This window comes from Coenobita brevimanus, chromosome 59, assembly GCF_032717465.1.
Source record: "Coenobita brevimanus isolate Jiangsu-jjx chromosome 59, ASM3271746v2, whole genome shotgun sequence".
Taxonomy (NCBI): Eukaryota; Metazoa; Arthropoda; class Malacostraca; order Decapoda; family Coenobitidae; genus Coenobita; species Coenobita brevimanus.
The window spans coordinates 24252893-24279557 of NC_137012.1; the positions used below are offsets into that span (position 1 = coordinate 24252893).

The 26665-nt window shown below is 42.8% G+C and overlaps 1 protein-coding gene across 1 annotated transcript; it reads right to left on the reverse strand.

Annotated features, from left to right (window-relative positions):
- Nucleotides 1-1928: 1928 nt before the first annotated feature.
- Nucleotides 1929-18040, reverse strand: LOC145402867 (coiled-coil domain-containing protein 63-like). Its single transcript, XM_080274775.1, has 11 exons — nt 17886-18040; nt 15602-15770; nt 15103-15246; nt 14168-14263; nt 13204-13289; nt 11933-12111; nt 9585-9760; nt 9286-9396; nt 7678-7825; nt 2538-2760; nt 1929-2043 (listed from the first exon to the last, which is right to left on the reverse strand). The coding sequence occupies exons 1-11, from the start codon at nt 18038-18040 to the stop codon at nt 1929-1931; spliced, it is 1602 nt and encodes a 533-aa protein (XP_080130901.1).
- Between the last annotated feature and the right edge of the window lie 8625 nt (nt 18041-26665).

Below are 26665 nucleotides of genomic sequence, written 5' to 3' on the forward strand. Positions count from 1 at the left end.
TCAGTCTCTCACTCACCACTCTCCCTTACATACTCTAGTACCTTATCCCTCAGTCTCGTCCTTGGTCTCGCCTTCATTCTGCTCCTAACCATCTTCCCCTTTATACACTCTCCTAGTTAGTCTCCTTTTCCCATTACCCTCTCTTACATACTCTCGCACCTTATCTCTCCATCTCTTTCTCGGTCCCCCTCTCCTTCTCCTCCCAACCTTCGCTCTCTTTCACACACTCAACCAGTCAATCTCCCTCTCCATTCGCTCCACGTGACCAAACCACCGCACCTTTTCATCATCATCAGCAGCAGCAGCACCAGCATATTGATTTTTCCCCCTCTCCTTCTTCTCCAAACCATCTCACCTTTCATACTCTTCTACTTAGTCTCTAACTCACCAATCTTCAAGTCTAGTGATCACGATAGGGTATTACCAGCGTCTAAGCTTTTCACCTCAAATATATTCGTACATTTCGAACCTAATTGTTTCTGGCTTCGGTTGTCCTATGCATTTTATCCTTAACCTTTTGAGGCCCTGGACTTTCTCTTCATTCCATTCACTTTTTAATTCACTCTACCATTTGACTTTTATTCAGTTTAGGGAGAGTTGTCATAGTGGAGGAGATTAATGGGGCTATATCGAAGTCCTACACTGCCAGACGTCTCCCCGCGGTTAGATGAAATCGTCTGAAGGAGGTAAACAAAGAAAGAAGCCATTGCAGTGAAGAAATTAAACCCTTCATGTCATTGGCGCCATTTTTAATTTTCCCGGAGTCCATTAGGTGAGATCAAGATAGATAAAGTTTGGTTAAGTTAGGTATCGTTGGGGCAGGTTAAGTATGGCTAGGTTAGGTTAAGTTGTGAGAAGGCAGTGCAGGTCAGATCTGCTTACACTTAGCAACATTCCTACCCTGCGGACGTAAAGAAGATTAAGCGTAAAGATGGCGGGAATAAGTCGGTTTAAGTCTGAGGGGAATTTACGCATGATGGCCTGAGGGTTAGGCTAAGCCGGGTTAGTTACGTTGTTTAATTCAGTTACATTAGGTCAAGACAGTTTCGGTTAGATTAGATTGGGTCAGGGGATACCGGACAGATTAACTACGGTTAGGTTAGATAATCGTGACCGGAAAAGCTTAATGCACTACCACACACTGCAATAGGCCAAGATGTTTCGATCAAGAAGGAAAAAAACATCGTTATGTGACGGCCATGCATCTTTTAGACCTGCAGTGGCGAGGTGGGTTCGAGCCCCACACAGATGAAGGTGCTTTTACGGTACAGTGCTATTACAACCTAACGTGATCGGAAGAGCTTAAATTTACTACCACCCCACACTGCAATAACTCGGGGAATGTGGATCCGAAAGAAAATAAACGTCGTAACACCAGGTAAGGTTAAATAAGGCCAGGCCAGGTTAAATTAGGCCAGGTCAGGTTCGATTAGGCTAGGTCTGGTTTAATTACGCCAGGTCAGGTTCAATTACGTCAGGTCAGGTTACATTACGCCAGGTCAGGTTACATTGCGTCAGGCCAGGTTAAATTACGCCAGATCAGGTTAAATTACGCAAGGCCAGGTTAAATTAGACCGGAATAGGTTAAACTAGGCCAGGTCAGTTTAAACTAGGCCAGATCAGGTTAAATTAGGCCAGGTCAGGTTAAACTTGGCTGGATCAGATTAAGCTTGGCCAGGTAAAGTTAAATAAGGCCAGGTTAGGTTAAACTAGGCCAGGTCAGGTTAAATTAGGTCAGGTCAGGTTAAATTAGGCCAGGTCAGGTTAAACTACGCCAGGTCAGGTTAAATCAGGCCAGATTAGGTTAAATTAAGCCAGATCAGGTTAAAATAGGACAGATTAGATTAAATTACTCCAGATCAGGTTGAATCAGGCTACATTCTTACCTTGAGGACGTGAAGAATGAGCATGAAGATGGTAAGAATGAGTCAGTTGTCAGTGGAGTCCGGGATGAACTTGCGCATGTTGGCCAGCAGGTCCCCGTGGGTGAAGGGGGTACCGTTGGGGGACTCCTCGTCGTTGGTGTGGGGGGTGTGAGTCAGTCTGTGGGTGGAGGGGAAGGGTTGAGAGAGAGAGAGAGAGAGAGAGAGAGAGAGAGAGAGAGAGAGAGAGAGAGAGAGAGAGAGAGAGAGAGAGAGAATTACCCCAAGTGGGCGGTAAGCTTTCCTCTAGGTGACATTGTAGTTTCCTTAAAATTTCATAAACTAAAATTAAACAAGAACGATGCACAGGACTTTACCCGTATTCACTAGTGTGTTGTACACAGTTAATTCACTTTTTCATCCCAACTGAAGTAATATTAATGACTGGTCGTCTAGTGGGTAAAGACATTCTAACAGGATGTGGCCCATAGGTGTTTACATACGACGGGTGGCTGGAACTCTTCTCACACTGTGCCACTCATGGAAAAGCAATTGATAACGCTCGCCTTAAATGTCTGGAAGAAGTACCCACCCTACCCCTGGTTCTCTATGCTCCTGATGGGGAATAAAAGCCCAAAGGAGAGAGATAGGTTGCATAAATGCTACACTACTCACTGCGGCTTTCCCAGAGGCACCACCACCTTGGCAGACGAGGCTGAGGATGACCTTCCCTCGTTGGCCTCCTCGTGGTCAGCTTCACCCAGTGCTGAGGTCAGGTGGTGGTGGCCCTGCTGGTCCTCGCTCAGCATATACTGTCGCAGCTGTAGTAGTTCATGTACCCGCTGCTCGATCACTGACAGGTACACAGACACACTCCCGCTTGTGATTTCTCCACCACCTGTGCAGTATTAGAAAAAAGAGGTTTAGGTTGAACCCCTTCAGTCTGGTGACGTCGTTCGCATTCTGTTCAACGACATTCTTCAACTCTAGTACTGAGGATGCTGCATATGGTCCTATCTCATCCCCCCTCCCCAGTCTGAAGTGTTCTCTCAAACTTAATATAATCGTCTGGAGATTGCACGAATTAAAAAGTCTTAAGATCGAAGGGGTTAATGACGCAGCATGGTACAACTTAACCTCAAATTACAAAAGCGTCAAGAAATAATACCAACAACTCTCGCTTTGTAATACAGAAAGTAACCACCAAGGCCAATAAGACTTATTGGCCTTGGTAAGAACAGGGCTTTGACCACACGAGGGGCATTAAGACACACAATCTTAATCCTTCTCTAGAACAGACCCTCATTATTCGGCTTACAGCAAGGTTCCTATTCCTACCGAAGTAAGGATAGCCATAGGGAAGTTGAGAGGAAGGTGGGACAGATACACAGAACAGACGGTGAAGCAAAAGGCAGCTTAAGTCGACAGTGGTGTTGTGTAGGGTTGGTTATTTGACTATTGTGGACAGGCGTTAGCTTGTGAGCGTCCATCCCACATACTCAGTGACAGTCAGTGGAGCTCGAACAAACTACTCTAGAGTGTCCTCCAAGTGCAAGACAGCCCCTCCTCCCCCAACACACACACACACACACACACACACACACACACACACACACACACACACACACACACAAGTATTTGACAGATGAGGGACCATGAGGGCCGTAATGTGTGGCGTTGCTAAAATCTATTACAGAAGTGAATCATTTTTCGTCCGAAAAAAAAAAAAAAATAGGGTGTGTGATTAACTGAATGGGTCGCATCGAGAGATGCTCCCGCATCTAATTATAGAAACTTTTAATCCTTCCCCCCACCATCCACTCAATTGATGAAGCTCAACGTTCAGGTGACTCTACTATAAAGTGACAAGCCAAATGATTTCCTGTAGCCCTGAAAACTATTTACTGCGCTGGGTGGTAACCATATATCCAATTATCAGACGCGTGGTAGTCTAGTGAGTTAAGGCGCTCCAACTGGATGTGGCACCTAAAGGGTTTAGATCTTAGGGGTGTTTGGGGTTATTGTTTACATAATGCCACTCTGGGTGGAGCGACTGGTCATTACTGTTTAAAATGTCTAGATTGCCCCAAGCCCCTATGTTCCTGACGGGGCAGTAAAGAAGTATGAATTTACCTCTTCAAACCAAGGACGTACAGAATTTTGCATCCTTTCGGTGAATCTCTCACAGTTATGGGTTAGAATCAATCTCCGGTAACTCCCCTACTACGGCAGGTCCACCCAAAGTTAAAAAATAAACAAAAATAAACTAAAAACAACATCCTCGGGGTGAAGCTCTTAACGCTGTCCGGTGTCGAGGCATTTACCACTGAAGCCTTCGAAATAATTTAGTTCTATCCACAACCAGGCCCTGGGTGTAGAAGCTGTGGCGTCCACCCGGGAGCCAAATCTTCTCAAATTTCCCTGCATCTCGCCCTGTCAAGGACCCAGGCGAGAAGCTGTCTACCACATGGGCCACTGCTTCCCTGCACGGTGTGTTTACTGCACTGTACCTATGGCACGGTCCCATTGAAGCAGTTGTTTACCTGTGGCCGACAAGTCTGCTCGACCAGACAGACAAGGATTAAGTAACAACAACAACGCTTAGACACCACTGACCACATCTGGATGTGCAGTGTAGGTGTCTTCAAATGACAGCAACCCTCCATGTATCTACCATCACTGAGAAAGTAAGACCCTATTTTTTTCTTCTTAATTTCTGAAACACGCGACGAAGATAAGAACATGTCTGACCCCCTGGCTTACACTGTTATGTGGTATGCACGCTGTTCAAATTTAGTAACCTTAGGCGTTCCATAAATGTCCGTCAGAAAATTAAATGCTTTTCTTCCCCTTTACGATTTAACACCTTCAACCTAGTGACGGGATTTTGTAGTTTAATCTTACTACTTCCAGATGATTTTCTTCAGCTTAGATGAACACCCTAATAGTAGAGGGGTTAATGTAGACTGTACTGTATAATTCAACCATTACTGAAAATATGTACTAAGGTGAATATAATCGTCTGGATGCAGTAAGAATAAAACAGAAAATACGCCATAGGACTGAAAGAGCTAAGCATAGTCGCAAGCCTGTTATTTCCACTAGTGAAAGGCCGGTCCGTAAATCGCGCTCCACTAGAAACTCCCCTGGAGGTATCTGTGCTCAGTCTGCTGGTGTGGGCGAGGGTGTGGCAGTGGGAGTACGAAATGCGTAAATGATACAGGACAAACAATGATAATGATGACCAACCCGTCCTCAAAACACAATGAATAAATCCCCCGGCAAAACAGAGGAGGAGAATTTTATCCATCTTGTATTTCAAAATCCGCTTCGCCCACATATGTCAACATCTCTCCACTTATCAATTTCCACTCTTTTATCTACATCCTCCTCTCACTATCTCATTGACGACAGACTGAGTAGGGGCTAGATAAGTAAACAGTATCTCTCTCTCTCTCTCTCTCTTTTCCATATTTTCACATCTTCCCATTTTAATCTCTCTCATATCTCACTACATTCCTCCCATCATGCCTCACATTCTTCATACACTTTCCTACCTCATTCTTCGTCTTTCTCCATTCCTCCCACACCTATGCTCTCACTCTTGTAATACCTTTATCTCTTTCATTTATTTTTTTTCATCTCCCAACACCACTCTCACGCTTAATCCATCCTTCACACTCCTCCCCGTGCCAGTCCATCCCTTCTACATCTCTCGTCTAACTTCCTGTTCATTTCTATTTCCTCCTTTCCCTTCTACACCTATTCATCCATTCCATATCCCTTTCCATCCTTTCCATCACCCATCACATCGTATCCACACCTCACCACACACCTCCCGTCCCTTCATCATCATCCGCCCTCCACCCATCCCACACCCATGCACTCCCTCCTACAGCTCTTCCTTATGTTTCATTCACCTTCTCCTTCTCCACACACACACACACACACACACACACACACACACACACACACACACACTCCACCGTGTATGATTTATCCCCCTTTTCTTCCTCCCTACAATGTCCCACGTCTCCTCAGTCCCATATCAGTTCCACTTATCTACCCATCCCTTCCCTATCCTTCTCCATTCTCCCCATTCCCTCAATTACGTTTCCCATCCTTTGTGCATCTTCCTGCCTCCTCTCTTCGTGTTTCCTTACCCTTAACACACCATCCTTGCCTCTTTCCTTACCTCACATCAATCCTCTTCCATCTCCACCCACAATCCACCTCATACAATAACTACCATCCCTGTCACACATCTTCCCGTCTCTCTAAAATGCCGTAACTTTTCTCTATCTCCTCCCACGCCCTTCCCAAATCCAACACCCTCCCTTCATACCTCCAACACCCTTTCTATACCCATACTACCGCCTATAACTCTCACAAAATCTTCCCACATCCATCCCAGTCACTCCATACCTTCACATCACCTCTCCACACCACTCTATACCACTCCATCTATTCCATTTGCCCCTCAATACCTTCTCACAACCCTCTCATCTCTTCCACATCCCCCATACTTTCCACACACTTCAATTTCCTTCGATGTCTTTCCATCTCTGTACCGCACAACATCTTCCCACACCCATCCCAGCTCCTCCATACCTTTGCATCACCTTCCCACACTCCTCATGAACCACCTCATCCCTTACATCTACCCTTCAGTACCTCTCCACAACTCTCTCATCTATTCCATACATTCAGTTATTCAACACTCTCTCAGACCCTGGCTTTCCATCCCCATGTCATTCCATCCCTTTCCACACAACCCTCTCACACCCACACAACACCGCACACATTCGTATATCAATTCATCTCTTCCATATCCTCCTCAGTAACTTTCCATTCCCTTCCACACTCTGTCCGCCTTCTCCAAAACTTCCACAACCCCTTCTCACACTTATACCGTCCCTTCAGTACTCTTCCACGCCCCCCACATCATCCCTCCACACCCCTACAACTCCCTTCCACATCCTTCCCAGTCCCTCTACTTCCCTACAACCCCTCCCACACCACTCTATAGATCCCTTCAATATCCCCTTTATTCACACCTCTCTCACCTCCTTCCATACACCCACACCACAAAAAATCTCCCTAACACCCCTTTACATATATATCCACATCTCTCAAATCCCTTTCAAACCCACACGCCACCACTTCAAAACAAACCTCCCACACTTCCATATACGAGTATTCACCCCTCTCTCACCTCTCCCATAGCCTTACACCGCCCTACAGCAAACATACCCACATCCCTCCACATATTCACACCTTTCCCATCCCTTCTCACCCCACACCACACCTCAATAGTCCTCCCACACATCCCTCCATCTATCCCAATCTCTCTCAACCCCTTCCATTCCCCCACACTACCCCAAACCCTAAACACACCCCTCCGCACATCCAAATTTCCCTCTCCCCTCTTCCATACCCCTACATACACCTCACAACAAACCTTACACACACAACCCTCCCCAAATCCACACATCTCTCCTCCATTCCATCGCCCCACACTATCCCTCAATCAAACTCTCACCCCTATCCAAATATCAAACCTCTCTCACCCTTTTCCAACCCACACCATCCCACAACAAACCTCACACACTCCTCCACATATCCAACCCTCTCTAATCCTTTTCCACCCAACACCACCCCACAACAAACCTCCAACATCCCAGCACACTCCCACATCAAACCTCTCACACGACCTTCCACCAATCCACACCTCTCTAAACCCCTTCCCACACCCACATTTCCCCACAACAAACCTCCCCACACCCCTCCACCCTCTCCCACCGCCCTGCCTCACCAACAATGGCAATGATGGGCTGGGGGTCGCACTGCAGGAGGTCAAAGAGTTCCTGGGTGGAGGTCTTCATCTCGGTCAGCGTATCTTCAGCGCTGTGCAGTTCACGCTCCAGCACTTCTACGGCTGCTTCTGCGCTCTCTAATTCGGCCTGGAGGAGATTAGGATAAGAGACTGGGTGATATGAATGGATAGAATGACTGATAGATACACAGACAGATAGATATATAGATGAATATAGACAAACAGATAGACAGAGACACGGCCTGAGAGACAGATAGACAACAAATAAAGACAGAAAGACAGATAGATTGATAGATAAATAAACAGATAAACATTTAGATATATAGACAAATAGATATATACATATATATACACAGACAGACAGATAAACAGACACACTGACAGACAAACAGACACTGACACAAACAGCCAGATGGACGGACAAATAGATAGACAAAAAAGATAGACAGACACAGAAAAAGATAGATAGGTAATAGACAGATATTAAATCAGAGATATATCAAGTTACATTAATATTCTACCAGAATGATGGCTGACTGAATGACTAACTGACTGACTGATCGAGAGAGAGAGAGAGAGAGAGAGAGAGAGAGAGGTGGTGGGGGGGGGGAAAGAATATAGACATACAAGTACACAGATGTACCGCATGATACATAAACAAAAATAAATGAAGTGTCAGACAATTTCGTAAATATAAAGAAAAATGGATAGGATGATGGATGACGAGCGAGATGGGTACTCGTATACCGATAAACACTTTGCTGTGCTGTGGTAGGGCGAGTTGTAATGTGCTGGACTGTGGTGTGCCGTGATGTGGTGTAGGATTTTGTTGTGTAGTGTATTATAGTACTGTTGTGCTGTGGTGTGTTGTGCTGTGGTATGGTGTGCAGACGATATAAAAGTAAATTTAAAAAAAAAGCGCACATCCTAAAAACGAAAAAGTATATTTACACGCAGTTTTCGTTATAAATCCAGATCGTATTCCAAAACATTACAGTCTTCTCCAAATAACTGACTCTGTAAACTAAGAGAAAATGGGAAATCTAACGCAAACATACTCTTGTTTACTCAGATATACTCTGACTTAAAATTGCCTAAAAGTGTTCTCTCTCCATCTCAAACGCGAGCTGTAACAAGAGATTTATACAATACAGTATTATCATCCGATGCTGGTCACGAAGAAGTGCTATGGAACAGATGTGAAGCCATAGCACTTCAGATTTTCTACCACTCAGCTACGTGAAAGAAGCAGTAAAAGGACGAAAATCTGGGACAAGTTAAGGTGAAACAACTAGACATGGAATTTCTGCTTTTTTTTTTTTTTTTTTTACAATTTACTTGGATTTCAATTGTATAAATAAATAAATAATAATCAGGTAAAAAGGGCTGGCCATATAGAGATGTTCCTGTATACATAAAAGTAGAATGAATGTTAACATGGATGAACGAAAAGACATATACCAAAATATGTATTAAACTGTGTCCTTAATGCTGTATGGGAAAAATTTACCTTACACACACACACACACACACACACAGACACATACTCTCTCTCTCTCTCTCTCTCTCTCTCTCTCCCTCTCTCACCTCCAGCCTCGACACAGTACGTTGCGACTCTCTTCCCTGCTCCTCGCTCCTCCCCTTCGTATCCTCAATCATGGTGGCCAACCTTCTCACCTCCCCCGTCAAACTGGTAACCTGAGACACAAGGAAAAAGGGTAATCATCATCATCATCATCATCACCATCATCACTCAATATTACAGCATTGCAAAAGGAGTAGGATCCAGAAACAGGAAGAGAAAAACAAGTGAGAACCTACACACACACACACACACACACACACACACACACACACACACACACACACACACACACACTAAGTACCTCGTTATTAAGATCCGAGATGTACGTGAAAAGTGTGTAATTGTCATTTTCGGCCTGGAGATAGTTGGTCACCAGCGTTTCCACGGACTCCTCTCCACTCATCTCCCTCAGGTGTGCCACGGACGCCCGGTACGTGGTTAGGGTCTGCTCAGGTCCACGGGGCTCACCTCCCTCACCTGGGGCACAGAAAAGGGGTACAGACTAAAGTGTTCAAGTTGTGGCAATTTTAGGAGTGTACACAGAAACAGGGTACAGACTGAAGTACTAAAGTAGCAATTTTAGGGGTGTACACAGAAACAGGGTACAGACTGAAGTACTAAAGTGGCAATTTTAGGAGTGTACACAGAAACAGGGTACAGACTGAAGTACTAAAGTGGCAATTTTAGGGGGTGTACACAGAAACAGGGTACAGACTGAAGTACTAACGTGGCAATTTTAGGGGTGTACACAGAAATTTTATGGGCGTACACAGAATCTTTAAGGGTGTACACAGAAACAGGGTACAGACTAGAGTATTCAAGTCTGTGGCAATTTTAAGGGTATGCAGAGTGCATGCGCCACAGAGACCTAGAATATCTTTAATGACTCCCACATAACTGCACACCGAAGAACAAAAAAAAAAAAAAAAAACAGAAAACCCTTGCTCTATTTAGTATACAATAAATTAACACTTCGGTACTGAATCATCTACTGACTGCGATGTTTTTAGAATGCTGCAGTTGATTCCATGACTGATGTTTTGAATGTGTGTGTGTGTGTGTGTGTGTGTGTGTGTGTGTGTGTGTGTGTGTGTGTGTGTGTGTGTGTGTGTGTGTGTGTGTGTGTGTGTGAACAGTAATAAAGAAACCTCTGTGCAACAACTCCAATACCCATATCGACAATTGACTCTTCTAACAATAAATAGCATACACACTAATCTTTACCAATAATTCATTAAGTTTCAAAGCCACAGACACTTCCTCCTGTACTTAACCATGACGGGGGTAAGAGAAGCCAGGACACCTTTGAGATTAATAAGTCCTGCCATTTCACTATTATTCTGTTCACTCCATGGTTGAAAATCAGTCTCTTCTCTCCGATGACGAATTCTTTATTTACCCCTGCCTCACCAAAAACTTATATTTAGCTTAGAAGTGACTTTTCGAACTGGAGGGATTAGATATGGGTTCAGATTATCGCCGGTTACCGATTTATTTTTGGATATGGCCGGCTAATATAGTTTTGTTCGTTATTTATGTAGAGTATGGTGAAATTAGAATGATTTACCTAACACAGAAGAGGACGGCAAGGTGTTATACGCAAACAGATCGCTGAAGAGGCGTTAGCGAGCTTCCTTAACCGACGAGAATACGAAACAACGTCTTGATCAACTCCGTCACTACTGGAATGTTCTCAAAAGCAGAATAAAATTACCTGGGACCAGTAAGAACCATGCACAGGGGATACCGTAAAACACGTACCAAACTTGAGATTAATTTTGGCCCAGTTCTGAATAATAAATGCAATATCAACACGGGTCCAATTCTCAACGTTTACGATGTCAAAATTACTCCTTGGGGTGAAGTGTGAGGGACATCATTTTCGGCCATGAGGTCTTCAGAAACTGTAGCTTCAAAACGACCGATAATTTGATTTTTGTAAGTATTAAAAGTCATATTCTAAATCTGTCCAAGAATAATCTTCCGAAATCTGGCCCACGTTTCATGGGACACCCTGTATGTGAGGTGTATAGTCAGACAAACAACTATCTTCCCTGTTCCGTCTGAAGAAAATTTACAACTAGCGAAATACATTGAAAACCCAGTCTCTACTAGTGAGTGTTTCAAATGGTTCGACTTTAACGCTATGTATTTGTCAAACTTTGGGAAGGTGCTTATTTCTCTCTCTCTATACAATTAAACAGGCACTGACTTGTCGCGTCCATACCACATCATGCTGGCGCAGAAGGGAACTTTGGAACACTGTAACCCACAGAATCTCTCGGCCGCACCTGCCCGTGGACAGCGGGGCCACTTGTATGGATTATAATGATGCAAAACTCCCGCCCGCGCCACCAAGCATTTGGTATGGACGCGTTTTATGCTATTACACTGGGAGACGTATGAAAGGCAACACTGTCAACTGTCTTTTTTTCACATTACCGTCAACTAATCAAAAAGAAAACATTATTCCCCCACACTGAAATAACTTTTGAAATTCTTCTCTCTCTCTCTCTTTCTCTCTCGTCACACACACACACACACACACACACACACACACACACGGCCCGAAACACTAGCACATTGTCTCAATAAGCCCAATTTCCGCAAGTGGGTATAATTTTCCTAACTGTATATACAAGCACTCACCCTCGGGCCTGCGCTGCGCCGTCTCGTCCTCCTCCCCCGCGGAAATGGTCGCCACGAAGGCCCTGAGGTGGTTTTGATGGTCTAGGGCTCGCTGCAATTTCTTCAGCTCGTGGGAATACTGCTGGGAATCTCTTTCGGCACGTTCCTTCAAGGCTCGCATCTTTGTCTGTGCCTCATCCCTGATCCACACAGAATAAGGGCAGGTCAGATACACACAAAGAATAAGGGCAGGTCAGAGAAACACAGAGAATAAGGGCAGGTCAGAGAAACACACACAGAATAAGGGCAGGTCAGAGAAACACACACAGAATAAGGGCAGGTCATAGATACACACACAGAATAAGGGCAGGTCACAGATACACACAGAATAAGGGCAGATCATATATACACACACAGAATAAGGGCAAGTCATAGATACAGACAAAATAAGGGCAGGTCATAGAAACTCACAGAATAAGGGCAGGTCATAGAAACTCACAGAATAAGGGCAGGTCATAGATACACACAGAATAAGGGCAGATCATAGTACCGGTACTTCTAGGGGCGGTATTCTCGTGTAGTTAGGAAGTTTACTAACACCTCTTCCTTACCGGTTTATTTCTGATTATTCTCTGATACTATATTCTTGTGCGTTATTCTTGCTGACTGTGTCGACATTGAGAAGATATAAGAAGCAAAAAGGAAGCTATTAACGGGTAGTCTGGAAAATGAAGTTAAGCAAGAGATAAGAGAGCTTCCTAACACGACGAGAATGTTGGAGGCAATGTGAATCCCTAAGAGGCGACTCAAGGTTCTGACTCACATAATATCAAGCAATATCAAAAGGTGCATATGCTACACTGCTTTTACTCTAACCTGGCCAAAAAACTGCCATCTCTCCATCATGAATGTTGAGCTGTAACAATAATTTAACACTACAAAATGATGCTAGCCATGAAGAAGTGCTACGGAAAGCATGTTGAGCCATGAAGAAGTGCTATGGAAAGCATGTTGAGCCATAGTACTGTTTTATTTTGTCACTCAGCTACATCAAATACGCTGTACAAGGAAAAAAAATCTGGGCCAAGTTAAGGTGAAAAGAGTATAGTCACCTTCCTTAACAGCTGTCAATCGCAGTAGACCTCACAGAAGTTAATATGAAAATGTGTGTGTGTGTGTGTGTGTGTGTGTGTGTGTGTGTGTGTGTGTGTGTGTGTGTGTGTGTGTGTGTGAACCTCAGTTTATGTGAATCGAACAACAGCAAAAATAATAATGGTTAATGATGTAGTCACCTTTCCGAGTAGGCCTTGGTCACCTGGTCCATAATTTCACTCTTCCTCTTCGTGGTGGCCTGTAGCTGCTTCTCCAGACGCTGGGCCTTAAAGGAGTACAATTTATTTTATCTTTGGAGTGAAAAAAAAAAAAAAAAAAAAAAAAAAAAAAGTAATGATGATGATGATGATGATGATGATGATTATGATGGTGGTGGTGGTGGTGATGATAAACATGGAGTCTATTAAGTTCAAAGTAATTAACCCCTTCAGCACGGTGACATATTTTAGAGCTTGTTCTTGCTACCACCAAAATCTCATATTCAGCTTAGAAGAGTCGTCTGGTTGTTTAAGAGTTAATGAGGCTCCTATCTCACCCTTCCGGTTCAAAAGGTTTCTCCTGAGCTAAATAAAAGAAAATACATATAAGACTAAAACTCAAGATACATAAAGTAAATCTGAGGCTCCATTACCTACAAAAAATTCCTCACCGAACAATACATGTGAAACGTTTCTCTCTGCATCAAAATGTTTAGTCATATGTTTACACTGCTTTGGGTTCTGCAGTGTTGAATGTTTACTTTTTACCCTACTTTATCTATTTTATTTATTTATTTTGCATTCTAAAGACGGGCTGAGATTCTGGAGAGCGAGATTTCCACTGCCTCCAGATGGTCTACCCCAAAGAAGAAATACTGAGCTAACCTATACACTTCTTTCTTTAACTTGGTCTAAACTTGTCATCTCTCCTTCTCGAATGTTGGGCCGTAGGACGAGATTACACAACCATATACTCATAGCGCTAATCACAAAGAAGTGCAATCCAGTGGATGCAGCGCCGTTGCATTTCCTATTCTGCCACCGAGCTTTGTGAAGTTGCAAAAAGACGAAAGCACGGGCCAAGTTAAGGTGAAATGAGTAAAATCGTTCAAGACTCATGTAAAAACCAAGGCCTACTCACCAGGCCCTGCGCGTGTAAAGTTACCTGAAGGAGGAACTTGTCGCGCTGCTTGAGTAGGTTCTCCAAGGTAGTTCTCAGCACTCGGTTGTCGGCCAGTACTGCATTAAGTCGCACTGTCGCCTGCAAGGAAAAGTTAACTCGGTGTCTCGTTACTGGCTTTTCTGATCATTCCTAAAGAGCAAGATGGTGCAATTTACAGCAGCTAGCTCGCTGTGTGTGTAATCTGTCTGCCTGTCTGTCTGTGTCTTAACTCCTCCTAGGCCAGGGCTATTCAACTGGCTGTCCGCGGGCCAAATCCGGCCCTTGAGTTTTTTTTTTTTTTTTTTTTTTTTTTTTTTTTTTTTAACCGACTCAATAGAACAGAAATAAACAAATAAACATAAAACAAAGTTTTGCGTTTTTTTCTTTTATGCGTATTTAGCGGAAGATGTAAACACAAATAAGATATGAATTTCTCGTTTCTTTGTGTGTATAAGTGTTTAGACTCACGGAAAAAATACGGGTAAAATAATGTAGGGCCCTTTTGTTAAACTTAGTTTCATAACTCCGCCCTACTTCTAGAGTAGCTGAATAGCCCTGTCCTAGGCTATTTGATGGATCTGAATGAAACTTCGTCTGGGTACTCCAAAGGTCTTCCACTATATACAGTTTTCCAGCCACGATTTTTGAGGGGGTAAGTCCCCCCTCCAAACAAAAACTATCAGAAAGAGTGAAAGAGAAGATATGGCTTTGATATCTTAGTATATGCTGTACAATGGACTCTCATCCGTTATGCGATAGTCGGGGGGCATGACCCCCGAGGAGAACGATCAGAAATAGGGGACAGTGAGCATACGGATTTAACGAAACTTCTCAAGTCAGATCCCTGCCCCTCTCAAAATTCAGGACGAAGGATCTTTACCTACCGGAACCTACCCCTCCCCCACTGCACTCCTGGATACCCCCTTAGGAGTACATACCTGCTGGATGCGGTTCTGGAGGGCCTTGTTGGCGTTGAGAGCTGCTAGCCTGCGGGCCTCCAGCTGGCGGGCGGAGGGCACACGGCGACGAGTCTCCCTCAGCTTCTTCTCAGCCGCTGTGATATTGTTATCAAGCTCGCGGATCTGTAATAAAAGCAGAGTGCTGCATTTACGGTCCATAATTTTCACTCACTTTAAAACATCATATAGAGGAGACAAAACTGAAACTAAGAATAAAAACTTCAACACAACACGATAAAATAATAAAACTAATACTGTACAATGCAAGATGCAAAAATAAAAACAACACAAGACACAGGAATAAAAACTACAACGAAAATGCAAGATACAAGAATTAAAACAATACAAAATCTATGAATTAAAAACTACAACACAATAGAAAAAAATACAACACAATATCATTTAAGAGACAACACTACAAAACACAAGATCCCGTAGGCTACTATTTTGCCTGCCACATCTCCCCGCCCAGCCATACCTTGTCCCTCTCCAGCTCAATCATCTCCTGGTACTCAGCCTGCCTGTCGAGTGTGGCCGCCAGGGAGTGCACAGTGCGATGGTCTCTGCTCTCGTTCTGTGCAGTGGCCATGGCGGACAGGTGGGACTCGAGGTCATCCTTCTCCTTCTGTAGGTCGCCGAGGATCTTTCTGATGGGAGAGTTCAAATTTGGGTGTGAGTTCAAAATTCGGGGAGGAGTTCAAAATTCGGGGAATTCAAATGTGGGAGATTAAAATTTGGGGACGAGTTCGGAAATTTGGATGTTCATATGAGGGGAGCTTAATTTTGGGAGTTCGAAATATTGGAAGGAGTTCAAACTGGAGATTTTAAAATTTTAGAGGAGTTCGAATGAGGAGTTCAACATGCGGAAATGAGCTCAAAATGTGGAGAGGAGTTCAAAATGTGAAGGGGAATTGAAAATACGGACAAGTTGAAAATATGGGGGGTTCAAATGTAAAGATGTGAAATGGTGGGGAGAAGTACAAATGCGGGGAGGAGTTCAAAATGTAGCCTACTCGAAATTCTGTAGAAAGGAGTTCAAATGCTGAGAGGTTACTTGAAAGTACAGACGTAAACATCAACTTACGAACAATCCTAAGTCCACTCTCATAACTAAGATTTGTGTCTGGAGGAAGAACAAAGACGGCAAAGTTCAAAATCTACATGATGAACAAAGAAGGCGGAGTTCAAAGTCTATATGAAGAACAAAGAAGGCAAGTTCAAAATCTACATGAAGAACAAAGAAGGCAGAGTTCAAAATCTACATGAGGAACGAAGATGGATGATGAAGTGTATGAGAGCGGCAATTTAAACCAACAATACACCGCATTCACATTTCACATGAACCTGGGGCTACAGCAACAACCATATACCATTTCTTGTCCCTTAATTTCTGTCTGTCTCTACCCCATTTCAATCTGTCTCTGTACAACATTTCTTCCCTTCGGTTTCTGTTGCTTATCCCTACCTCTTTTCCCTTGATTCTCTATACTAATCCTTTCCCTCGAATTCTGTTTGTCCCTACTTCCTCTACTTGTCTTTCCACTCCCTCTCTATAAATTTGTCATCGTGTACTTTACCCCTTTCGTTTGCTCCCCTATCCTTCCTATCCCTTTATTTCTGCCTGTCCCTTCCTCCCCTTCACTTGCCTCCCCACTTCCTTTCCTTTAGTCTGTCACCTGCCACCATAAATTATTCCTTTCCCCTTATTCCTGTCATTATCCCTACCTCCTCCTTACATTTCGAACATCCTTCCCCTCACCTCGTATTTGTCCTTACTCCCGTTCACTACTCTCAGTGTTCCCCTCCTTTTGTCAGGACTCCATATTATAATAATACAACTCATAGATAGATAGACAGATAGATAGACAGAAGCACCACGCCAGAGTGTGAGATAGGAAGTGTGTCAGCGAGAATCAACCAAAAGGAAATAAGCTTGCAACTCTTAAGTGAAGGAATGCTAGAAGTGCACCGGAAGCAGTACATACACACGGACATACAGAGTTTTAGAAGCTTCCACGACAGTATAGCCCACGTGACACGACCCCTGCTAAACGAGAATGTAGGAATCAGAGATCAGAAAAGGGCTAGTCACAGAACCAACAGGTAGTGGAGAGAGGAAATAAGAGGGGTCCGACGACAATTAGTAAATTACGTCCCTGTGTACTCCTCCTGCTCTTCGATTAGCACAATAGGTTTAACCAAAACTCAAGACTTACATATTACAAGACTAAAGAGTCACACTTTCCTCTTATTTCTGTCATCAATTCATGCTCCGTTGTACTTTTCTCGTTCCGTTATTCACTTTTCTGTTCCATTATTCACTTTTTTTCTCAGTATATGCTGTCTATCCTTACCCTGATTCGCTCATCTCCCTCCGGTTTTCAGTCGTCTGTCTGTCTCCTTCCATTCCCTAAAGTTCGTCCTGTGCCCGTTTCTTACCTGTGTCTCCCAGTTCCCTATCCCTCAGTTTCTTTTCATCTTTGTCCCCTTCCCCTCATATTCTGTGTCTCTAATTGTGTGTCTAATATTTTCCCCTCAAGGTTTGCTGTCCTTCTCCCTCTATTTGTGTAAACTGTCTGCCTCTCATCTGTCTACCTAGCTATTCAGTGGTGGATCGGGGGGAGGGGGGTCTGTGGGTGTCATGGAACCCCCTCCCCAGCCAATCAGTCACCTTCCAAAATTTTTTGCACTGCCTAAGAGCATGAATGATTTAACACGATAACTGTCTGTGTCTCAACACGTCGTGTGACTTTGAGTCTCACCTCTGCCTCCCAAGCAGCACTGTGGCCTCGTCCCTGTACTGTCTCCTGTTGCGTTCCATCATGCGGTACTGGCGACGCAGGCGGGACAACAGGGTCTCGGCGCTCTCCAGCTCCACGTCTTCACCCGCCTCTTTCTTATCCTCCCTCTTAGACATCCTGGCTCCCCTTCTCCGACTTTCCTGGGCTCCCTTTGGGGCTTATATTATTGGCCTGGCTCTATAACTGTTTTTGGCCTTCTACAGAGATGTACTGGTTCTTATCGACTGGCTTTCCCTTTTGCTGTCCCTGGCCTCCTACTACTGTCCTTGTCTTTCTTGAACTGTGGTCTTTTTCAGCTGTACTTTTCTTGTTATCTTTGTTATCTCGTCTTGGGCCTCCTAGATCTGCCCTAGACTTCCTACAGTTGCCTTGAGCGATATCTTGAGTCTTCTATAGTTGTCTTGATTTCTCTTTATCTGTCTTGACGTTTCTAGATCTGACCTAGGCCTTCTGTGGTTGTCTTGGATCTTCTAAATTTCTGGCCCCTCTTCAACTGTCCTTGCACTCTAGTTGTTCTGGTATGCAAATAATAAGGAACATTAGAAAATCAACAGGTCCTAAAGACGTACAACACAACCTACTATTCCTGGCTTTACGCCCTTTACTTTCACACGTCATGCACACAGATGCCCCGTTACCTTTGGGGAACCATGATATCTTACTATTTGGTTTCCAGGCAGTTTCGGATAAATGTGTCGGAACTCATGCTGGTGATTGCACAGTGACATCACCATAACCTTATTTTACTTAACTGGTAGTGCTGGAAATGGGCGCCTTCACGCGGTGTCACTAGTAATAAAGTAACCAAATTATAAAACCTTCCCACAACTCCCTGTCTCCTGAAAGAAGAATGGTGAACTGCAGGACAGGGAAAACTTCTCCCTGCACTCCACCTGGTTCACGTTCAGATGACCTTGCTACGAAACTAGCTCAACCCACTCATCCAGGCCTTGTACAAGACGCATTTCCCACATTCATCCCACTCTCTCTGCTACATTTTAATACTTCTGCATACAGACAGTATACAGTGCCTCGTCAACACCTGCTGCCGGTACGTTCTTTGACCTTTTCACAGCATTCTTCACGTTTCACCGTCACATTCTTAGTCATTACATTCTTATTCACGATCAGATATACGAGTAGTTGCGCTTCCTTACTATCATTCTCATTCATCATTTTTTTTATAATATGCTTATTACCTCTCTTCCCTTTTTTTCTCAGTTTCTGTTGTGCCACTTTTTTTGTTTTTTAACAGATTCACCCGTGGATTTGCTAATCTTTCCAAAAGTTTCCAACTTTTTTAAGTCATTCTTCCAAACTCATCATTCGCCATTTCCTTCCCTCACATTTCTTAACGCTCAACATGCCCTCATTATTTCATCTGAGCTCTACTTGCATGCACCTCAACAGCTTCCTTTTTTGCATCCGGTACTCATCCAGCTTTTTTTTTTTTTTGTCCGACTCTGGGCATAGGCTTCACAGCCTGTACACAAGGTCCAGTAGTCCTCCTACATATAATACACCTTTACATGTCACCACTTCGGCGCTAACGCCCACCGTCCATATTGAATACATGCTAGGTCTGTCTCATACAGGTATTGGCTGGTCTGCTGGTAGATCAGTAAAGCCTGATTTAATGAAATTCAATTCCTTAAACTGTTCCCTGTCCCAGCCGGGATTTGAACCTGGGTCCATTAGGACTGCGGGCCACCTCTCTACCGATTGAGCCACGCCTCCCGCCTATTAAGTAGTACCTTAATACTAGTCAACATTCTTGCAACAAAGCTTAATACTTTACCACTCCTCGGCCCATACTTCCTGAACTGACAGTTTTTCCTTATGTCCATATTTCGGTTATGCTACTGCCACTCTCGATTTAGCTACAGAAATCCTCAGCTTTCGTATGTTATTACACATGGAAATAAATTGCGCCATATAAAGTGACACAGACTTATAGCTATTCAAAAGTTCTCTAAAACATAGGGTCGCCTTCCAAATTAGATATTACTCGACTTACTTTATATTCAAAGTTACTGCCGTCGATGCTGCACAAACTCCCACTCGGGCATATAAGAAGTGCTTGAAAACTTAATACACTTGGCGCATAACAGACTTAATCGGCGTGAGCAGTGAAGTGTTGTTAGCTTGATGGCATCTGTTGCTAGGGACGCGGGGCCTTGGTTACCATCGCGCGTGTCTGAGTTGGGGGGGTGTGGGAGATTATCGTAACAGTAGTATTTTCTTTAGTAAGAAAGACTACACAGTAGTTCATCAATTAGTGATTTATTTAGTACATAACACCCTGATATTTTCATGCATGCCTTATCATCATCGTTATGAGTCTTCCCCCCTCCCCCTCCCTCCCAAAGGATGGGGAGAGGTAAAGTCGAACGCATGGAAACAGAACCCGCGATGGAAGGAGAATTATCTTGTGAAACTGAACGTCATTCACTGATCGTTCAAGTCCCTGGAACCCTGCCTTTACCTCATAGGCCTAACATACCTGTATTTTAAGTTTTCTTCACAGCTCGCTTTCCAGTTTACCAGCCAGAGTCTGTCTGTCGACTGTTAAGAAGGGGGCAACAAACACTTGTTATGTGCTCCTCCATACATACTTCATCCGACCAACTCGGTTCCGTATTAGTTCCCCAGCCTCATCAACTTCCTGACGTCGCTTTCTTACACACTCATTTACCACTGCTTCTCTCACCTTCAAACTCATTCACAAACTTCCTTTTCAACACACTACTCAGTTCTTTCTCTTCACATAACCATACCATTTAAGCGCACTCTCTTCACTAGTCACATTCAGGATTCCTTACTCCACATCCATCACGAATCACACTTTTATTTTAATCATTCGGTGCACTCCAGACACGTTCCTCCATAATCCAAGTTCCACAACTTATATCACGAGTTTCCGTTCTCATGCCACACATACTGTCACATACCCACACATTGATGTGGGTACTAACACATTTTCATTCAATCTTCTTGCATCCTTCACTCCCAGACCCCTGTTTCGAGGCTTTAAGAGTACAAGCCACGTTCCTTCACTGTTCCACTCTTATATTCCACCTTTACACTGCCTCATCCATTCAGTCTATCTCCATTCATCACCACATCACACTGAGAGTTACCTCTCAACAATTAACACTTTACTCTTCTCTGCTTCCAGTGTCAAATCAAAATACTGAACTCACTGACGTCCACAAAACTCTGCAAAATTTGCAATGGTCTTGTTCACCATTAGCGACAACACAGCATCTGCATACTTCATCCTTCACCTTTCATTACCATCCTTATCCTCTCCACAAGTTTTTTTTGTTTTGTTTTTTAACTCTCTCTCTCTCTCTCTCCTCACACACACACACACACACACACACGAAGTCATGAGGGAATCATCCACTTTTACTTCACTCCATCATTGATATTAAACCACTCTGACATTCATCTACTCTTGTACATCCTTCATTACCATCATAATGACTCCTTAAAGCATTTCTTAGCTTTCCATCCACACCACACATTCACAAAACCTTCCATATTCTTTTTCTGTTCACCTTGTTATACACTTTTCATGATCCATTAATAACATATATAACTTACATTTTGTACTTTCTCATCATGGCTGCAAATAATGAATCAATACATCCCTTGCCAATCCTAAAACCATCCTGCTTGCCACTCACTGAGCATTCTAATATATTCACTTGCCTTCTCTGATTATTCTTTCACACACCTTTCCTGCATCACAGTCTGCTTCACCAACAAACAGAAGGATAATATGGTGCAATAGGCAAAAAACTTAGTGAAGATTCTTATGTGGTATATCTTTTTAATACTGACATAGTATCAGTATTATGGAAAATAAGAGGGTTTGTGCCTTTCCTGTAAAACAACTACAGTAACTCAGTCTAACAGCCACCCCTTACGGGATTATGGAATCTGGCTATAGATAGATACTAAAGTGTAATATGCAAAATACTGTACTGTTTATCACCAAGGAAGAGGTCTCACTATATTTCCTAAGCCACTGTATCGTATCGTATCATTTATAAAGGCTTCAACATGCTTGCATGTTGTGTGTGTGTGTGTGTATGTGTGTGTGGTTATGAGAAGTAAAACATGAGTAAAGATGAGAGGGATTAAACTAGGAATGAATGGTGCATCCAGATGATATAGTGCTGCATGCGAATAGCAGACAGGAGCTTGGCAGAGTGGTGTGCTATATGGTTTTGCAGGTATCTGCGAGTGTCGTGCCTGGAGAGAAAATATAAGAGTAAAGTGATGGTTGCTAAGACAAAGGGTAACTCCCAGTGTGATGTTACAGAGAACGGAGAGAGACTTGAACTAATGAAAGTTTAAGTACCAGGGCAGAGATAGAAGAGAGGTAAGTGTGCAAAAGAAGTGGAAAGTAGAGTAGCACAGGTGGTTGGTGCTATGAAGGTACTGTTAAGATGCTGAGTCTGGTGTTTACATCAGAACTGCACGAAGTTTTGGTGCCTACTCTAACGTACAGTTGTGAGACTACTGAGTATCGTGGAAATGCATAGTAAAGAGTATGAGTGATGGAGATGGGACTGTTGAGGAATGTGTGTGGAGTGCTGAGGGTTGATACAATAAGGAATAATGTGATACAAGAGATGTGAAGTAAGGAAATTTGTGAACATCACAGCTGAAGAGTGTGTTTAGATGGTCTGGTTATGTGGACAGAATGGGTGTGAATACAGTGGTGAAAATGGTATATCTGTGCAAGTCTGAAGATGGGGGAGACATGGTAAGCCTAGAAGGTGGATGATATGGCATATGAGTATGTGAGAAACAGAGGTACAGTATATGAGTTAGTGAGGCTATGGACCTTACAAGAGCTTGACCCTGCTGGATAAAATGTGTGGATAAGTGTTTGACCATTTGACCAAGGTTTGACACCCTGTTTACCATGACCGTTGTTCAGTTGGTTTCGTCAGACAGATTAATGCAAAACTGTAATTTTCCTTTTTTCATCTATCAAGTGGTGTCAGGATTCCAGGGGCTTGAATGGTGAATGAATGGGAATGTGGAAAATTCTACTGGGCAAGCTTTGGTTAATATCTCACTCTATCAGGTTCTTTCTGGCTCTGGACCCTACCCCACGCCATCCTATGGTGGGAAAAGAGATCTGGATGATGATGATGATCATGATGATGATAATGATGTTGAAATTTTCTTAAGTATGACTACTATCTAGTTATATATCCATCCATCACCCAATCCAATGTTGCCCCATGACGAGCGTACGATCCAGGGGATAAGCAAGTTGGTCCTATTCCAATATTACTGGATATGAACAATAAAATACAAACAAACTTGATAGTGCCAGAGTACTGTATCATTTTCAGTTATAAAATTCAAAATTAACATTACTTGGGCCCATAAAATAAATTTACATATGTTGTAGAGCAAGCACTGACGGCAGAATGTGTACTTATCTACGATGAGGTAAAGGAATGAGCCAACATTCAAAATATATTTATTCTGCCTATCCTTTATCATATATACACCATCTAAAGTAACTAGAGTACAGTCAAAAATCAGATACGATAAGTGTACTTGCTAACTGCAGATACACATTTATTATTACAGTATATAAAGTGAATACTTACTAGAGACAAAGTTCTGTACCATTAACCTAAATATTAAATACATTCACCATTCTTTACTAGATTCCTGAATATAAAATCTTAACTAACGCATCCCCTACCACTGATATAAGCGTAAAACACATCACACTCCCTTGTAAGTCTGCCACTCTCCTGCCAAAAATTATTACCTCAATATATACGTGTACCCGATAATGGGCGTCATCTTGAGCTTTTCATCATTTCAGTACAAAGTACTGTACTCATAAAAAAAAAAATTGCATTCTTAATTCCATTTTTATTTACATAAGATAGTGGAACCATTTTCTAATCAAAGATGATACCAGAGAGAGAGAATTTAACCATATTTCTTAATATTCCTATTACTGTACATATTAAAATAACCAGTTATTAATTACAGTGATTCCCTGTTCATCAGAAGCTGAATTACCCAACAAACATCATTATCCGACACGGCAAAAAAATCTGGCTGAATTAAAGCAGTACAGTATCGATAACTTATTGCATTAACTGACAACACACATGGAAACCAACTTTTCAAAACCGCCTGACGTTCCCCGTAACACCCCCGTGCCACCGACAATGCCCATTAAAACAAAGGACACTGCCTGCTCCATCTCTATCAGAAAGTACTATAAGTAGTCTGGTGTCAGTGTGCATTAAGTATGTCACAGAGTTTGTGGCTTTTGTTGCCACATCAGAGCTTTTGCAGGGGTTTATGTTGCTTGTCTCTGAGGTGTATGCATGCTTGTAGCTTCTGTGGAAAATACTGTAATAAAATGTTGAAATAAATACACACAAAACTGGCACCAGCCTATCTCCTTTGCGCTACATACCTTACATAGTCAGTCACTTGGTTTTGCTTTTACTCATATCCATCTATGCATCTCATTCTCACTTTCAATAAATTACAAAATATTCTTACTACCAATGGGTCCTATACAATAAAATGCTTAGGTAAATACAGTAAAACCTCACTATAACGGACTGATTGGGGCCCATGCTATTCTGAAAAAAGCGAAACTCTGATAAAAGCGACATCCAGATATTCCCCAATTAACCTGGACTTTTTCCGATATATCAGACACTAGTGTGGATCGCACCAACAGTTTTTAAACTGTTTTTACTACCACTGCAGTAGTGTAATGTATTATACATTAACAACAATAATCAAATGAAATAATAAACATAATAATACCATACTGTACACTCATAAACATGTCTTTTACTTACCTTATTGTGGTGAACATAGCTAAAGTGGTCAGTCAGTCCTGACTGCTTCTGACTCCGATATATAAGAATTTATAGTCCAGTAGCTCCTCGATTCCAGTAAAAACGAATTACGGTCTACTGAAGTCCGTTATATAGAGGTTTTACTGTATGCATACAGGCAGCGTCGATCTGTCTCCTTTGTGTTACATAACTTAACATAGGTAGTTGTCTGCTTTCAGCTCTGCTCATTTCTGTCTATGCGTTTCACTCTCACTTTCAATAAATAACAATATTCTTAGGGCCTGTAATGGAACAAGCACTCAATGAAGATGGGATATGTCTACGGTGGAATATGTACAGTACAAAGGAAATGCCTTTTTAAACATAAAAAACATGTTAACATAACATTTGAGTGAGTGTGTGGGAACCATATACTGTACTGAATATATAAAGGTACCACTCAGAAAATCAACATGGAGGTGGGCTATGCATACTGATGAACACTTGTATGGGGTTTTATAGGGATCATACCCCTCGCAGAGGGGTTGGGGAGCAGTTATGCACTATCCTAAAAAACGTACAGCATTCTAACATGGCTTTGACCGGATTATGATGGATAAACAGGAGATTACTGTAAACAATAGACTCAAATCAATCTCCTGATTAATATAAAGCAGTCCAACAAATGCTAAATGACTGTGATCAACAATGGGCAATGCTTGCCATTCAAAGAATGACAACTCCTTGACTCTTTCAGTGGTACTGACGCACTCAGTTATAACAGTATATTCAGGTTTATGCAAGGCATTCCTAAACAGCAAGGCGGTATCCTTCATAGTTAAAGGGCTATATATTGCACAACTGTAGGTAAGAGAACATTAGAGATTATTAAGAAGAAGCATGACAGAGTCACCCAACTAAAGTCCTGAACAACTAATTATCACACCACTGAGGTAAATGTTAGACTAGAAAAAACTACTATTCAACACCATCAGTACCCAGATCATACACTCATTACACAGTTGTCGTTTCATATAATTCATCTGATTTCCCTGAGATCCAGGCTACCAACTTACCATGAATCCCATGCAATTCAAAAAGAGAGTAAGCTAACATTTCTTACATACCTCTCCAATCACTTCTCTATCACCTCACTTCTGCAGTGAACCCCTTCAATGATGAACTGGTTGGAAATCAAATGTTACAGCCAAAATTCGGTCATAACCACATGTAGTACAGTAATCACTCGAAGTTTCCGAACCTGCATTATATGAGCCTTGACATTTACTGAACCTCCATATTTAATAATTAGCAAAATTATTAAATAATAACAAATACACGGAAGTAATATCAATTTCATACGCGTGGCAAAACTCATGCGGTGGCCAGTAGGTGGCAGAGCAAATCGAAACAATTAAAAGCACCCATGCCGCGTCGCCTCCATTCGCATCCTTCATGTGCTCTCCTCATTTAATCAGTGCTCAATTAATTATACGTCATGCCTCCCACCAAATTCAATCGCCAAAATTGCCGAAACAGTACTGGATCCCACTGACAATGCAAGAAGTGATGATGACGACAAACCTGCCACCCCTATGCCTAAGGCTGGGAAAGTCAGGGAAGCCTCTGAGACCCTCACTAATTACTGTGAGCATCCAAATGCTATAACACCCTTCCAAAAGGCCTCAAGCTCCCTCTGAGAACTTTGTGACCTGTTCATCAGAAATCAGAGCAAATGGGTGTACAAGAAAACAACAATCGACACCTTCTTCAAGCCAACCACTCCTGTAACATCGCGTTCACCATCACCTACACCATCATGCAACCAACCATCCACCTCAACAGCACCTCATCCAACCACAATAACCATGAGTGATGAAACAGTGA